At 40.9% G+C, this 18,054-nt stretch overlaps 1 protein-coding gene across 1 annotated transcript in view; it reads left to right on the forward strand.

Moving 5' to 3' along the window:
• erbin (erbb2 interacting protein) overlaps nt 1-17,308 on the forward strand; it is a gene marked incomplete in the record, with an annotated part of 49,937 nt that extends 32,629 nt beyond the window's left edge. Inside the window, 14 exon segments of the mRNA XM_061081861.1 lie at nt 551-620; nt 3,429-3,528; nt 5,685-5,806; nt 6,101-6,274; nt 6,442-6,627; nt 6,755-6,872; nt 6,958-7,141; nt 7,649-9,167; nt 10,115-10,258; nt 12,018-12,074; nt 12,613-12,786; nt 13,456-13,548; nt 13,676-13,750; nt 14,416-17,308. Of these exon segments, the coding sequence (XP_060937844.1) occupies nt 551-620; nt 3,429-3,528; nt 5,685-5,806; nt 6,101-6,274; nt 6,442-6,627; nt 6,755-6,872; nt 6,958-7,141; nt 7,649-9,167; nt 10,115-10,258; nt 12,018-12,074; nt 12,613-12,786; nt 13,456-13,548; nt 13,676-13,750; nt 14,416-14,523 (3,124 nt within the window).
• Between the last annotated feature and the right edge of the window lie 746 nt (nt 17,309-18,054).

The raw sequence follows: 18,054 nt of genomic DNA on the forward strand, positions 1-18,054 counted from the left end.
CGTTCCACCACTTACTTAAAGGAGAGGATAAAAGTATAACACTGTCTTATTAACCGTGCGCAGACACCAGGCAGGCTACATGTAAATCTCTCACTGTCACAGTGTGGCCTCAATCGGAGTCAGTGCAGACAGTGTGTGTTAAACTATAGCCCATTATAGAGGCTACATCATGTGATTAAGTGAAACGTTTCACGTCTCATCAAGAGGTTTCCATGATGAGTTCGCCAGGTCTTGTTATTAAAGAACAGATTCATAACTCATGGCGTAGACATAATAACGTGTGGGAACGACTTAATAACTTGTCGCCACGAGTTATTAAGTCATGTGAACAAGATAATAAGTCCTTGCAATGAGTTATTTAGTCGTTGGACCTAGATGATAAGTATATATTTTCTTTTCCTAAATGTCACCACAGGGCCACCATACTTATATTAATTCTGACACAATTCTATGACTTTTTTTTACCCTTACAATTCACTGGTTGTGAGTGTTTTTCGGTTATTGGTGCCTAACCCCATTACTGAGCTCCTGTGTTTTTGTGCCACTGCAGGTTGAAGAATCTTCCTTACAGTTTCACTAAACTGAACCAGATGACTGCAATGTGGCTGTCTGAAAATCAGGTAAGATCACATGTGTTACTTTATATATAAACCACAAGCACACAGGTTTTACAGTAGCTGCCAATGAGTTCAGAGCTATTAGATAATGATCTGCTCTGTTGGGATTGTCATGGCAGCAGGTTACATGACTTGCCGCTGCAGCGAGATATAAATTAATCTACTTAGGCCAAGTGTCTCACAGGAAAACCTATTAAAAATGCAGCAGACCACTTTAAGGACATTTGATCTAAACTTGCCAAATGGTAATGTAGGTCAGACTCTGTGGTAATGCCCGTAACTTTACTTCTTCAAAGTGTAGGAGGATCCTAATGAATGTCCTGACTATAGTAAATGTTTAAGGGCGACAGCATGGTGATTTAGACAAGCCTGCAGCTAGTAAAGCAGACGAAGAGAGGTCAAGGCAAGTACTTGAAATCTGGACGACTGCCTGGGCTGAAGTGTCCCTCGGCTGAAAACAAGATAAACCTAACAGAGGTGGAAATGTTAAAGTCTGGCCAGCTCGTATTTGAGGGAGCGTCTCACAGTCCCACTTTGTCATGGCAGTTTAGATTTAAATGTGAAAGGACTTGATTAACTGCTCATATCAAGCTTTGTAGTGAGTTTTTGTTTAAAGGCCCAGTGAAGTAGGAGAGTACTGCATTGCTTCAATCTGTTTATGTTTTCCAGCTAAAACATATTTCTAAATTACAGTCTGTTGAATCTCACCGTGTTCTGAAAATCAATTATTCATGCTTTTTCTCATCCTGGCTGGATTATTCTCACAGAAAAACTGCAGCTCTATCAAAGTTTTGCAGAAAACCTGTCATTCAGAAAGAGACATAAAGCCCATATCATCTCCGCCCTGGCCTCAAGTCAGCTACCTATTGAATACAGAATTAAATCCAAGAATTTTCTCATTTATTTTCTCATTTAAAAAGCTCTCTACAGTCAGTCAGTCAGTTTGTTAGCACTGAGGGAAACGCTAGGGAAAACAGATATGCAAGCTCCTCCAAAGGGAAAGGAGGCAATCACCTTTTTTGGCAGGTTTACTCACACTTTAAAAACCTGTGTAAACCTGCTTGCTTGCTCTATCAAACAGAGTTTCTCCTTTCTTCAGGGCCTCACCATGGTCCTCATTTCCTTATTTATACAGCTTGTATCAAATAGGATATTGGAGCTCATTTATTTGCACATTGGGAGAAAATAAAAATCCTGATTAGTCTGTTTCCCAAGAGCTGCATTTACAAACCTTATCTTTTTGGATCTATGTAGAAATCAATGTAGAAACAATTGTGTACACTCAAATATCACACATGGCTTCATTCTGAGCTCCGAATACAATCTACACATTGTTTGTCTCAAACATTGTGAGTGTGAACAGGAAGTCAACTGCTCTGAAACATCTCACTACATTAATCACGTCATGAATAAGAGAAATCCGTGCGAAGCTGTAGACACATGACACTCATAAATAATACCGTCTCATGGTGTGATTAGTCGCACTGATGGAACATTCCTATCATAGTTGTGTCATAATGTAGATGATGTAATATCTGAGGCTGCCTGTGGTTGAAGAGACTTAAAAATAGAAGAACAGAAGTAAATATAAACAAGTATGCTGTGAATAGTCTTACCTTGTTTTAAATTACAATTAGTTTGAAGTCTGACGCATTTTCCAGTACTACTAGGTCCAATTAGAGAGCTTGAATTCATAAACTTGTGTTTTTGATCGACATTTTCTTCTGCTGCTGCCAAACTTTTGTAAGGACTATGCTAAAGATAATTTAATAATATTGATGATTTACGGATTATGAGGGTGCTCAGAGATTATTGAACTAACACTGATCAGCCATTCTGGAAGTGAGCACTCAGGATTTCCCATCTCAGGGTTCATCAACTCAGAGTTCACCTTTTGGCCCAGAGTGCTGGAAACGGCTTTTATGACCTCCAACAAGGATGTTATGTTTTCATCAGCGTTGTTTGTTAGTTAGCAGTGTTATGCAGAACTACTGGACCGATTTCCATGTAACTTGGTGGAAGGATGTGGTATTTGTCAGTTAAGAACCTATCAACATTTTTGTCCAGAGCCGGATCAGGAGGTCGATCCAGAATTTTCTTTTCCACCTTTATTAATATTGTGAGATAGTGACAATTTTCCTAGGGAATAATTCATGGAATAATCTGCTAATTAGTTTTTCAAGTGATTGATTAATAATCAAAAATGTGAGCAAATTGTGAAAAAATGTCTTATACACCACCACGACGATAGATTAAATTAAGAATGGTACAATACAGAGAAAAGCAGCAGAATCTCTGAGAATAATGACCTGCTGTTTTACTGACTTGTTAAGAAGTTAAAGATGCTACATAAATTATCTTTTCTCAGTAACAGTCCAGAGTACTGCACCTGTTGTGTCAGCATTGCAGAAAAGTAACCCAGGGGAGGCAACAGTGACATCAGCACTAAGCTACAGGAATACTTTTGGGCAGGTGCCACAGGTGTAACAGGGCCTAGGGGACACATGCTGCTTAAAGCTATTTCATCAGGAAATGGACGACAGGGAGAGACATTGTGATGTACTTGAGTAACGTCTCATTAAAACCGGGTGAAGGAAAGAAATTCAGCTTCGAATAAAGATGGGAAGTTGTGGGGGATTGGTACATCTTGTGGTGTGTTATTTCCCCTGTGGTTTTGTGTTCTTTTCATGATGACACCTGCAGGGCTAATGTGCGGCACAGTAAACACCAGGACTCTTTTAGCACTGAGTGTCTTACAAAGCAGGGCTCATTGCAGATAAAACCCTCAAACATACATTTTGTCTCCCACAGTCAAAGCCCCTGATCCCTCTGCAGAAAGAGGAGGATCCAGAGACGCACAAAACTGTGCTGACTAACTACATGTTCCCCCAGCAAACCAGGACAGAGGAGTGTGAGTACTGTGCACTCAACACATCATTTCTGCTTTCATATTCCTTCATGATCATTATTCATCTGAAACACACTCAAACTGAAAATGTTACTAACCTAATTTCACTAATCACTTCTTAGTAGCAGAGCCGGGTGTTAAAGATGAGGGCGCATTAATTAATCAGTACTACCAAGCACTCATTCATCTGATACAACTTTACTAATATGACTTATATAAGCACAGTTTATAAAAAAAAGACTAAACACTGACAAAGTTTGGGGAAGTTGATGTTATGCACGAAGCATGAAAATACAAAGCTGAATAATAAAATAAAACATTTTGTTAAGTTTAATTAATGTTTTAATTCGATGTCAAATTATCGGTCATCCCCTTGACTACAACTACCGTTTGTATGGTAGCAGTCTTGGAGGTGACATGCAGGGAACCCTGAATGCATCATTTATGAGTGGCATCGTTATCTGAGACAAAGTCTTCTCCACCTGTCGAGCATCTGTTAGCTTGGTTTGGTTTCCTATTGCAACAGACATCTTGCACTCACCCTGTTGCATCTTAGCTTTGGAGTAATTAGTTGTTCAAGATCTGCATTTTTTAAATGATTGAAATGGTGGAGAAAGAGCTGCTTGATTTTTCAAGGTTCAAGCCAAGTGTCGCACCTGGGGTTGGGTGACATCTACTGAATCAGCATATAACAACGTCTACAGTTAAACATCATGATGGACACTAACATCAATATTCTGATATTATCTACATGAAGCCAATAGTCTCAATAAGACACTGTCATGTAAAACTCAAAGCATTTGACAGCATAACAATAATCAAATTAAGAAATGTGGGGTATTCTGACTTTAGTCACATGAAGTTGACTTTATCCCATCATTTCATAACATTTTGCACCATCAATATTCGCCAGTTACAAACTGCTCATCGTCACATATCCTGAGTCAGAGTGTAAACACATAGTAGGATGTAGTGTTGAGTCATTCAGTCAGTCATAATCAGACTATAATCTGTAACGTGGGAACATGAATGGAATATTCTATTAGCAACTCATGTAACCATCATTATAGTCAGGTAGGTGGAGAGGGGGTGACTGCCAGTCAGCCCAACTACCTGACATGTTAGTGCATGTAAGTTCTGGCCTCTATTTGTTGTCTGACAGTCATCTGCTTTAAACCTTTTTTTTTATAGTTACTTACTAGGAATTTATTCCGAGAAAACTTGATCTGTGTCCTTGTGCTCTCCTAAGAAACTGGACTCAGTCATAACCTGACTCGATTATAATGTTACACAACTTGTCGATGTGGAGAGTAAACACCCGTGACTCATATCCAATGCACATTTACCATCTGGAATGTGTGTTAAATTGTAGATAAGCAGAGTTCCTGATATGATCTAATTTCAGGTGACGTTGGCTTCAACGGAAGTGAATATAATCACTCTTCTCATAACTAGGTTGCATGAGAGCAAGTATTCTCTGTATGTGTAGAGGCAAAGAGCATTTTTCTCACAGGAAACCACAGACAGACTAACACTCAGAAGCTTAAAAGATTCACTTCTATCAGGTGTCAGACATCATCAGTTACAACAGGACACAACAGATAAAATTTACGATGTTATCACAAAGTTTTTGAAAAGCTGGGCCATTATATCAACCCCTTTTTTAATAGTAATCACGCCCTTGTTTCAAAAAGGAGTTACAGTATGGGTGTGAGATTGAGTTGAATAATTAGTTGGTATATATATATGTAATGGAGATTAGAAAGATTTTTAGAAAGAAGTTACTGCTCAATCCTGCAAGACTGTTAATTGTTGTACTTTTTATATATTTGCGTTTTTTTCATAATACAGCTCGATTTTGTGTCGAATAGTTTAATATTTAGTGATGTCAGTTTGAAGCACAGGCTCAAGCATTGTTAAAGCTTTTTGTCTACAACATTTGAGCATTATTTATTAGAACCACATTTCTGAGAGGCTATGCTGGTCAAATTCTCAATTGCAAGTTCCTCCTCAGTGCCTTCAGTTTATTGGAAGGCCTTGTGGTGTCTTTGCACCATCTAGTGGTATTTGCATTAATTTCACTCCATGGGGATGACTTGCAAAGCATTCATTTAAAAAGTAATAAAGATTTGCGTCCTGGTTTCTGCTTTTTCCTCCAGACATTCCCAGCTCTGACTCTGAGAGCTTTAATCCGGCTCTGTGGGAGGAGCAACGCAAGCACCGAGCTCAGGTGGCCTTCGAGTGTGACGAGGACAAGGATGACAGAGAAGCGCCACCGAGGGTAAGTGTCACAGCTTGGAAAGGAAAATAACTGGCTTGAAGTGATTTACCTCAGCTCTAAGAGGTATTAGAATATAGTTTCGGATCAACTTCCTTTTTGATATAACCATTTTCATGTTATTACAATATTGTCAGAGGGAATTTCTCATTACACATTTAATAAAGTGTCTGTATTGTATTGCACGTTCCTAATGTACATTGTTATCAATTTAGTTCCCATTAAACACTGCCTATCCATCACCTCTGTCTTCTGACAAACCAGATTTTAATTAGAAGCTTTCTTGTACTCTTCAAGGAGGGAAACCTGAAGCGCTACCCTACACCATATCCAGACGAGCTGAAGAACATGGTGAAGACGGCTCAGTCGGTGGCTCACAGGCTGAAGGAGGACGAGTCAGGCGACGAGTCGGGGAAAGATGGAAAACCAGTCGAGAGGAACCACATTGGTGTGCAGGACGTGGGTGTAAAGGTCAGCTTCATATATAACTGATATTTTATTTGGAAAGAAGTGTCACTTTCATTTCCTTTTATATGTTAACCTCACTTTATTGTCTCTTTAATAAACCTTGAAAATGATGCTACGTTCATGTAAATAAAAAAATGTAATACGAAAACATCTGGATTGTTTTTGCGCAGGTGATAGAGGCCCCGTGCCCCAACGGCGTGGCAACAGACAAAGAGACCCATGTATCTGCCAATATATATGCCCAAAATCCCTCTGCACCAGATTCTAAAGACGCTTCAGACACGTCCTACAGCTCCCACAGAGTCCCACTGAAATCCTCAGAGGGCTCCATGATGAACCACGAGGACACACTGGAGGTACCTGAATATTTAGAACTCACAATTATAAGGAGTTCTCCCAGTTTTACAAACACAAAGTGCAGCAAGCACACAATAAAGCTTTATCCGAAAAATGCAGCTTTACGAAAGAGATTGTATTTTCCAGGACTCTGAAGAGCTGTCAGATGAAGAAGAGGAAATGAAAATAGCAGAGATGAGACCCCCTCTTATTGAGATCTCCATCAACCAGCCTAAAGTAGTGACCTTAAGTAAGGACAAAAAAGGTAAACGTTTTTCTTTGAGTCACTAGAACAGTTTTTTTCAGTGGAAAATCAAACTGATTCACTAACTGATATTCCTGATCATCAGATGATGGGAAAGATGCAGACTCGTTGCTGGATGACACTGTGGCCAACAGCAACCAGAACAATAGTAACTGTTCATCCCCATCACGCATGTCCGACTCAGTGTCTCTGACCACGGACAGCAGCCAGGACAACTCTCTGTGTACCCCCGAGAGAGAGGCAAAGATGCCTTTCCTCCCGAAAAGCCGGTAGGTATATTCATGTTAACACATGAATAATAAAGACGTATTCTAAAGCCTCAGGGTTTTCTGAAGAGCTGATAGAACTGCCAGTGTTTACAGAACATTTTAATTTCTCAGCATCTGAAGCATATATACAAATAAAACAAGATATATTTGTTAGCTTAAAGGTTTGACTATCATTGGAAATCATCACCTTTTCCATAAATCTTGTGATCATTTTTTTTTGACAAAACAAAACAAAGCCGATAACTCGCTGAGATTCCCCCCTTCTCCTCAAACATGGGTCTAACTGACTGAGCCTCAGCAGTCTGGGTCTGACTCGTCTTCGTTATTATTTTCATAGTTTTCATCATTGAAAATCTGCTGTGATCAGCTTCTTTATCCCTCAGGCTAAAAGCACTAACAAACTATATTCCCTATAATTATATTTAGTCTTCAAGGGTTAACAGAGTAAAAAGGGAGACACGTCCTCCTGCTGTTCACACAAATCACATGTCTTTTCCTGTGTTTCAGGCAAGAAGATGAGAACATGAACCAGCCTAAAGACACCACCCCTCTCCTCCATAATGGTAATGGCTCTGAAACGTCCCTTCAGGCCATTTTGAAAACCCAGCAGATGCCACCAGAAAAAATGGGCGACTACGACCTGTCAATGGAAGCCAGAATGGCCTTCATTGAGAAGGGAATCAACAATGGCATGGAAGACACCTACACGAAGTGGGACCAGATCAATATGAACATTTCCAAGCTGCCAACTGACAACATGGTTCAGCTGGACGGGATGGACAAGACCAAGAATGGTTCCGTAACCCGGGAGGAGTTGGGCGGAAGGCAAACTTTCAGCAATGACAACTTGGAGCATTTGCGGAATGGAAACCAGCAGGTCAGGGACTGCTTCAGCAGTCTGGGCCACAAAAGTCAAGCAGTGAGAGCGGAGCCATCTGCCGTGCAAGTGGCCTCGACAGGCGTGACAGCCAGCAGTGACATGTCTCTGTCTCGCAGCACAGAGGAGCTGTCTCCAGACAAAAGGTGCCATCCCCCACAGGTGATGAAGTCCCACAGTGTCTGTAACATGGAAACAGGGGGCATGAGGCTTTTCTCCTTTGAAGGGGATGATGAAGCATATGAGGCAGCAGCAATGAGCTGGATGGCAGGAACCGGCCCGGGACCAGGAGCTCAGGGCCAGAGCATAGTCAGGAGCAAGTCAGCCAGTCAGTTACTCAATGACCAGAGTCTCCAGATCTACCCCAGCTCCTCTGCATCTTCCTCAGACCTGCTCTCCTACTCCAAGCCTCCTGCTAGCACCAACAGATACCCAATCTCCTCCAGCATGGCCATGGGCATCGCTCCTCCTCAGTACAATATTCAGTACACAAGCAGTGCCATACCGAAAGATAGCATGTGGACCCAGAGGACGCCCATGCCCCCCCCAGAGCACCAGGGCTACCTCCCTCCTCCGCCACACTCGCTAGCCAACACCAACTATTCCAATCGTAATCAGGCACCTCCCTTCCCTCTATCGCAACAGCAAAGGGGGCCTCCCATGGCCCCTAAACCCTCTGGGGACATGTGGGCTATGGAGAGACTTCATTCTACTGGCGGCCAGCCTCGCAGCAGCACTCTGCAGAGGCAAAGTAGCACCGCATCCACAGCTTCAATTGGTGACCCAAGGCGCATGCAGTTGCCCGATGGGGAATATATGACTTACAGGGACATTCACACCCTCGCCAGGGGCCCGCTGGCAATGAGCCAGGCCGCGCAGAGGCCCCTGTCAGCTCGCACTTACAGTATCGACGTACCCGGAGTTTCCAGGCCTCTCATTGCGAGGCCACAGCCCCACGAGCTTCCAGAGAGGACCATGTCTGTCTCTGATTTCAACTATCAGCACAGCAGCCCCAGCAAAAGGCCCAACACCCGGGTGAAGTCTGAGTACTCGCTCCTTGACGGCCCTGGAGGAGTGGGAGCAGCAAGAGTGCCGCAAGACTGGAGAGATCAGGTGATGCGTCACATCGAGGCCAAGAAAATTGAAAAGGTAAAAAGTACTAATGTGATACAATGTGTGGAAGTTGTGTTGAAGGAGTTTTTTCAAGAAGTTAACCCGTGACCAGATCCCTCAGTATTAACATGAATATGCTCACATTTACAGGCAATATTGTTATAATTGCTAATGCTGCTTTCAGGCACGCACTGAACTCTGCAGTTCCACCGTTTTCTCTCTGGAGGAGGTTCATGTGTGAACACAAATGTCCGAGTCAGACGCTGCGCAGTTTCTGCCGACTTTCTCTACCTGACCTAGTATTAAGTCTGTAGAAATCCAGGAGAAGTCAATGTGTGAATCCAGATGGGGATCTCCCGCTGGATTCACCGCAAGCAAGTGGGAGGTTTGATGACACCTCTAACACTCGACAGATGCAAAAAGGAAAGAAAGGGAAGACAAATATCCCACAGTGAAAAAGCGCTGACACACGTGGAAGTCACTGACGAATATGTCAAGAGAGTTTGTGGTGATAAGAGCCGACAGCAGTGTCTGTATGTTGTCAAGAAACTAACTGCAGCAGAGTTAATACGTCACATCCTATCTCCGGCTGCTGCACCCGGCTGCTCCACCCGGCTGCTCCAACTCTCGCCTGAATAATGCAGAGGATTTGTTGCAGATGTGAACGCGTCTCTGCAGAAAACCTCCAGCTGTGTTGTGCATGTGTGAAAGAACCATAACGTTTCAGTGTGGGTCCAGATCGGGGTGCATAGCCAGGAATGAATGAGTGAACTGACCCTTTAATGTGAAGTTTACCCTTTTTATAAATGTCTACTAACCAAGCTGTTTGCAGAAATGCTTATTATTAACTGCATGTTATTTTTCTGTGTATGTTGTAAACTTTTGTCTGTTGTGTCTTTTATGTCATGCTCATTTGGTGGATTGCATGGCCACCACTGACATGTCGGTTGCTGCTGGTCGTTCCATGTCGTCCCTCTGTTCAGAATGCGCTGTCTCGCTCCTATAATTCCAATAACGCTCCGCTGAGCTGGTCTCACTACGGCAGCTGTAAGGATATGCATGCCAGCCAAGAGTCTCTGGTCTTTAGTCCCAGAGAGGGACAGCCGAAAGGAGCTCTGGGCTTCAGTGTGAGTACTGTCAACGTATACAAGCTCCTGCAGCTCTCACTGAGCCGGGGCTTCCAGCCTGTGCTAGTTTCACATCCTATAAAGAGAAGGAAATGTCTGTTTCCTTCTCTCCCTGATGTGAGAAAGTGATCACTGATGCTCAGAAGACATCTTTCACTTGTCCTTTTATAGACAAGTGAAAGTAAATGTTGGGTGATGACGTTTCTCTAAACATCGGATCTCTCACAAACCCTTCCCTGACACGTGATGTTTCCTAATGAAAAATACAATGTGTTCTAACTGGATGTTTGTTGAGCTCTCTCTTGCTTAATTCAAACAGGCATGTTTAAAAGGGGCCCACTTGGTTTTCGTGCCATGTTCCAGTCGGGTTTGGCGACTTTCTTGCATGTCAAAATCAGAGGAGGACAAAACAAAGTAAAGCTGTTGTCAGGGACCACTACAGAGCTGTAGCGAGTGAAGAAATTATATAAAGTCTTACAAGCTGCATGTGGCTGTGTGGCTGCTACATCTCATTCAAGCATTAAGCCTACATTAAACGTGTTATTCTGGTGACACATTCACGGCCAGTCTGTATTTACTCTGAATCCAGCTGACAACAAAAAGCGTCACCGTAAGCTGTGATGGAACTGCATAAATTAATGAATCCATTATTATTTATAAGATATTATTTAACTTAATTTTCTCCATAAGGAAATCCTTCTTTTGGTTGCATTAAAGCTGACAACCAGATATACAATTTGAATGTTATATATGGTACAAAGTGCCCCCTTTTAAACCTGCCAGGTTCTTTAACGTTATAATCACTGTCCCTGTGCTTTCTCCCTCCAACCTGCCCCACTCCTGTGATCACATCCTGTGATTGTAATACACCCCAGCAACCTTGATTTTCTTTTCTACCTTAACTCTAATTAAAATGTTCACTTCACATCAAAACCATGTCTTAACCTCCCACTTTCTGTGTGGGGATGAAAACTGTGATTGTGAATGGTAAGAATGTAGATGTGTGCATCCAAGTGATCTACCAAGAGGATAGCAGAGCTGTTTTTTCCAGAGACGTCTGAGGCTGTTGTTTAACCTCTTCACTACCTGACATTTAGGATTCACTTCATGTTCAGAAGGTCATTCTTGGATCGTACCATTACGAATTAGCCTCTGTTGGCAACGGTTAATATTTCATGGCACCCGGTGTAGACTGTTATCTGGGCCAAGTTCACCGTATACAGTCCAACTAGTTTCATTCTCCACATTAACCACAAATTGAGATGATTTTTGTAGATGTTTTAGGTCCAGGCAACATGCTGAGTAATCTCTGTTAACAGCTATCTGCATATGGATGTAAAGAGATTACAAAGCAGATAGCTGATGCATTTCAGTCAATGTGTTTACCTTCAGGCAACCAAAGCTTGCTGATTGGTCAAACTAGAGACAGAACCAGAATGCTTCCGCCCCCAAAATATTGTCCCTCTCCTACAGATTCTGCATATTCAAATGTAGAATGTGTTTATATAGAGTATCAGTAGGTTAATACTCACAATTATGTGTTGCATAGTGTATGAATAGAAACTATAAACAGTTGCATCACAGATTTTCATCATTTTAATCAGATTCTTGTTCCTTTCCTCTCCTCTAAATCAACACTGCACTGCCTAATATAATTTACCCAACATGAAAAATGTGTTTGTCACTTATCCCTTGTTTGTTAATGGGTTTTTAGTGGCGAGAGTGCGGTGTAATTAATCACCACTTTCTTTCATTTCAGGATGATGTGTATAGTCCACAAGGGCAGCAGAGCTACACCTTGGACCCCCACAGAAAAGTAGGTTTTTTAACATACAGCGTTAGATTTTCTTGCTGCAGTATACACCGAAAGGGGAGTTATGAAAATTGTAACCCCGCTCATTGCAGTATTACTTGTACTTGCAGATGTTGCATTTTACCCTGATGCTACAGGGCTTGTTTTTGAGAAACGACAGGATTTCTGTCTGTCTAAAATTCAAACATCTGAATTTTACCCCTTAACAAGTTTTAAAGGTGTTCAGCACTAATAAAGGTTCAAATATGTCTTAATTATCATTAAATGCTTCTTGGATTGTGCTTTAAAATTTTTTGTTTTTGTTTTGGTGGCACTCCTGGTGTGTAATCTCTCACTGTGTAGTAGTTCTTTCTCAGCGATACAGATATTGGCACACTGTAATAAAAACAACAAACAAGACCAATTTGGAACCAATAACTGAGCCTGCTAGATTGATTAGAATTGATTGCAGTACACTAACTTGTTGAAAGGTCCAGGAATCTTGAGAGAAAATTCTGCTGGAACTTTTCACTTCATCGCTGTGTGTTTTTTTGTTCCTCAGGTGCCTTTGTTGAACGGTCAGATGGGATCCTCTGGTCGTCCTCAGATGACCCAGATGAACCAGATGCCCATGGCTCGCCACCCTTCCAGAGAGCAGCTCATTGATTACCTGATGCTCAAAGTCTCCCAGCCACAAGCACCCCCCCGGGGCCCGCAAGAAGCAATGCAGCAAGAGGTGAAGGAAGCATGAAAATGACTAGAAAAAAACTGAGATGCTGCAAAGTGACTTTAAGGGAATTCTTTATTGTCTTGTCTGAGGTTTGATTGGAGGAAAAATTTGATATGAGCGAGATGACAAAATCTTGAACCATTGTCCGAGAATGAAGCTACAGCCAGTAGCTTAGCATAAACAGCTCCTTTTCTTCTGTTCACGTACAGGAAACAAACGCCTTATTTACGCTGTAGGAAGCCAAGTTTCAGTTCTTCTTCAGTAGCTCCTAGGACCGTCCGGAGAGCTGAATCCTACCCGATATTGGGCTGATTACCCTCTAGTGTGCAACAGGCACAACATGTTAAATCTTGTTTGTTTAATTTGTACTAAAACAAACAAATTTTACAGCAATAAAGTGCTGGACTTTGGCTTTGACCGCAGAACTAAGAATACTCTTGATCTTATCCAGCACTCAGAAGGCAATTTAGTGCATCTCCCAAAACTATACCTCAAAGAAATGATACCTCTTTGAAGCTTAGACGTTAAGAATCCGATGTTCTTTTTCATGCACCAGAATTTGAGTCCTTTCATTTTAGAAGCACATTAGCTAGAAAGCCCCAATAATGGAAAGTAGTGTAATTATCAATGAATGACTGAATAAATAGTAAATGAAAGTATGTGGGTGTGTTTCAGTTCCGTGTGAAAGTGGAGAAGAATCCAGAGCTGGGCTTCAGCATATCAGGAGGAGTGGGAGGACGAGGAAACCCCTTTCATCCAGATGACTATGTAAAAACACACCATTAATAAGATTTCTTGTTGTATTGCTCTGCATTATTCTCATCTGCCTTCTACAACTTTTGTAAGCTTAATATGTGAAAGCAATGTTTTTTAAAAACATTCTCCACCCTTTCAGGGCATATATGTGACAAGGGTCCAGCCTGAGGGACCGGCAGCCAAGATTCTTCAGCCTGGAGATAAAATTATCCAGGTATGGAGATCAACAGTGTGTTTCCTGAAGTAAAAAATTACATTTATTTTCTGAATAGAGATTCTTATCATCAGCTGTAATATTGAAACCATCCAAGGAAGACTTACCATACGCTACTCGTTTGTGAAACAATGATATGTTCTCTTGTAGAAGCCAGAAGTCTGGATGATATAAAAACATGTAATAACAATGTATTCGCATGTTTAATCCTCATGTGTAATAGTGTCTGATTGGTGTAGCTTGCTGTTATCATTGAAATGTTTACAATAATGGCGAAAATCGTGTTGTAACTGTTGCACCCATTTTATACATACAGGACACAAACGATAACACACTATTGACAAAGTAAATTTCAAGAAAATGCACACTAGCAGTTTTTGGCTAGGGATCATTTGCAATGGTTGATGGGATGCGTAGTTTCATCACTGTTGAAAAAATTATGTACAGTTTTGTACCTTTACCTTTTTTTACAATATTTTTTAAATAAAAATGTTTAGTCAGGATTCATCTCATGAACTGGAAATGTATCAGTGTAGCCATAGCTTTTCTACAAGTGGGCGGTGAATGCTGCACTTTGTTTAACTGTTGCAGAATTCTTGGCAAAGTGTTTGTAAAAAGTTACGAGTTTTCAGGGTTTTTCACCGAACTTCTTTCTTTTTCCACAGGCAAATGGCTACAGCTTTGTGAATATCGATCACGGGAACGCAGTGTCCTTGCTAAAGACTTTTCCGTGCACTGTGGATATGATTATCTTCAGAGAAATGCAAGCATAGACTCAACCGGGACTGACCTGTGGAGTGTGCGCGGGGGATGTGAGGAAAGAAGAAGAAGAGAGACGTTTATGTCGTCTCTCATATTTTTTTATACACAGAAGAGTCTGATGTGTCGATTTCCGTCAGGACTATTCCTACTCGAGATCTTCACAGCCTTGATTCAAACTGGGAAAACCACTGAATGTAGTGGAACCAAGTGAGAGGGCAGCAAACATCTGCAAGTACGAGTCCTCAAACGGCCATCACTGTGGTATATATATTTTTATACAAAAGAAGCTGAAGATGCTCTGATGCAAATAATTACTGTGGTCTCTGTACAGGTCATCTTTTTCTTTTTTTCTTAGTACAAAACTCTTTAAAATCCTTTATCATTATTTGGGTTTTATTTCTGCGCATGGACATGAATTGACCACTAGGAGGGCAATCCACTTTCTCGTGTCATCCACTTCGCCTTTTTTTTACACTTTTATTTAAGATGTTGAAACCTTTTTTTTGGGGGGGGGTCTGCCAAGCGGTTTATATGGAGGACAGTGGTATGTGCTTTTCACGTGGAGACGAATGTAGATCAAGGTGGTGTTTTGATTTGGGGTTTGTTTTGGGAGATTCTTTTTTTGCTTTTTGTCTCTGTGTCTTTCAAGATCAAGGAGTTGAGAAGAGGAAAAAAATCCTCCGCCTCTGCTTCCACAAACTTGTGAACAGCTCCTTGAATCTGTACATTTGATCTAATTTGTTATTACGTGCTAGTTAAGTGTAAATACGACGCATGGCACATTTTATAAGTGGTTATGTACGAACTATTTCTCGGCTCAGAGCTTCTGGTTTACTGGCGATGGCTCAGAGTCAGGATATCGTCTATAACCCTCTGTAAAATGACACCATATCGGATTTACACACAAACATGAGATACAACATATCCATTAGTGAACTGAGAAGGCAGATTTCTTTGGTTAGAGCTTGACTAACTTCCCCCCCCGTCTCCAGTTTTCACTTCTAAGAGAAGCCAACAAGCTGCTAGCTGGATCCTTGCTTAACAGACAGATATGGGAACGGTATCAGTCTTCACGTCTCATCTCTCCGCCAAAAAGCGAAAACGCTTATTTCACACAACGTAAATCTAAAGCAGAGGAAGCTGTGGGTGGTTCTCGTTAACCAAAGCAAGTTTGCTGTGGACAGAAGGCGAAAGCAGGAGATGACTAAAGAGAGCTACTGGAATAAGAACATTTTAAAGTTTCACTTGCGTTTTATTTTCAAGGGCTTCACCTTCCAGGCAGCCGCTGTTGAGATGCGTGTCTGTTTTACAAGGGTTTCAGCATCTGGCAGTATGATTTTCATTTTTAATTGTTTTTAATAGGAGAAGACCACAGTTTGCCTTTTGTGTCTATACAAACGTTTTAATTCTACTTTTTACTCATACCTTTGGAGCGATGTCTTTTTTTTTTCTTCTTCTTCTTTGCTGTACAGAGAATAGAGTTGGGAGAAACAAGTTGTCAAGTGCCATAGACCTTGAGCTGTTTGAATAGGGGAGGACCTCTGACCCCAGAACTCGAGCAATAGTCACACGTCCACAAACTTCTGAGTACATCTGCATAATGGCTAAAAAAGCAATACTTTAAAGCCTTTATTTTCATTCAGAAAAACCAACATCACATAGCGGTTTTTTTTTAAACACAACCTTTTACTAATCCCTGATTGTTTTACATGGTTTTTATAGCGTGAAATGTCTTCTTCTTTTTTTGTAATGAAGCAGCACAGGACATGTGTATGATAGTGCTTGAAAAAAAAAAAATCACATCTCTGCATTGTGTACAAGTGAAAGTTTGTGTCACTTTACCCGATGCTTTTTAATGTCGGACATTTCGAATACCGAGGCTACTGGTGTTCATCTGTGCAAAGAAAACAACTTCCACCGTTGAAAACCATCTGACTGTCAACAAACTGTCAGAAGGAAAAACATCAAATGTTCCATGTACCTGTCAGTTGCATGAAATCAGCCTGTTAGTGGTAAATGATTACTCAGTGAGACGTGTTTCCAGAAAACAAGTGGAAATGATCCAATTCACACAGAGCAAAGACTCCATTCAATCCAGCAGTACATTTGTGACCACTGAATAGTTTGTACAGTATATGATAGAAATTTTACTTTTTATCCTTTTAATAATTTGTCGTCCTGTTTGAAAGTGAAGCTGTGCCCTCAATTTTTTAACTAAATCTTAAACTGGTCAAATTAATTCGCTGGAAAACAACGAAGTAATGTGCAGTTCCCCACACACAAATGTTCACAAAACATCTTATATTTTACACAGATTTACTGTTTCTTATTTGTTCTAATTTTGTTGGTAACTTTCTTAGAGTAGATGGGAAAAATTGGGGGGTAATGGTCACTTTATATTCACGGCAAAAACATACAGTCTGACATTGTAGACAATCTACGGAGATCAAACATTTTCGTCATCCATGTTGGTCTGTTTCTTACGATCCCGTATTTGTTCTTATTTATTTAGAAGTCTTCTATGGACTTTAGACCTTATTAATCAAATTGTAAATACTCTAAGAAAATTTGACAAAAGAGTTATTAATGGCATTAGTGACTTGCGATTGTAAAACCAGCAATAAATTGCAATGCAGAGGCACCTGTTTTAATGTATAGCTAGTATTTCTAAGGTTTCTTTGGAAACCGTCACAGTGAGAGGATTGATATGCATTTATCCAACATTCCAGATTTTGTACATAATTAACTGTTTCTGAAGTAACCTGTGGAAAATAAACTAATGCTCTTTACCAACAATCATTTTGCTTTATTTCATCGACTTGGTTTTAACTCAAGGGCAAACTTATAGAACTGGGATGAGGGGGAACCTCTTAACCAATTTTGTAAATTAATGACTTGCATAGAGCACGTGAGGAATGGACGTGCGTGTGTGTGTGTTTGTGTTCTTTAATCCTGAACTGCAGACTTTGTTTTTGCTATGGCTTGTTATTGCAGTCAATAGTGAAGAGGTGGTTGTTGGGAAATGTAGTCTGTGATAAACCAGCAAAGAATTCCATTTGGTCCATGTATGTATGATGCGAGTTTCTACCACAGGGGGGCACTGCAGGGCTCTCAGTGGTGGAGGGGCTTTGTGCTGGCAGATAAGTAGATATGAACCATCTCCTCTAAAACGTGCACACGCTAACTAGAATCACACACAAAGCAACAATGCTTCCAACATAATAGTTTCACCTGTAAATACTGACATGTGCATCTCTAGTATCTTTACTCTGTGAAAGAAGTTTGCTTGAGCTTTGCTTGTGTCTGGTTAAACACCTGTGAAGAGTACATCTTGTACAATAGACTGATGACTGGTTTAGTGATTAAGAAACATTACAGCAATAGATGGATAAATATAATTCAGTATGTTAGCTCACACACAAACTCGTTTCTCTCTGTCTTTATTATATCTAAACAGATCTATGAGACTAGAACAAAGTAAGCATCTAATTAAACTCAAAGCGTGTTTTGGAGATGGTAGGATCATGACCAGAGAAAACAGA

Source organism: Limanda limanda, chromosome 1, assembly GCF_963576545.1.
Source record: "Limanda limanda chromosome 1, fLimLim1.1, whole genome shotgun sequence".
In the NCBI taxonomy this organism is placed as follows: Eukaryota; Metazoa; Chordata; class Actinopteri; order Pleuronectiformes; family Pleuronectidae; genus Limanda; species Limanda limanda.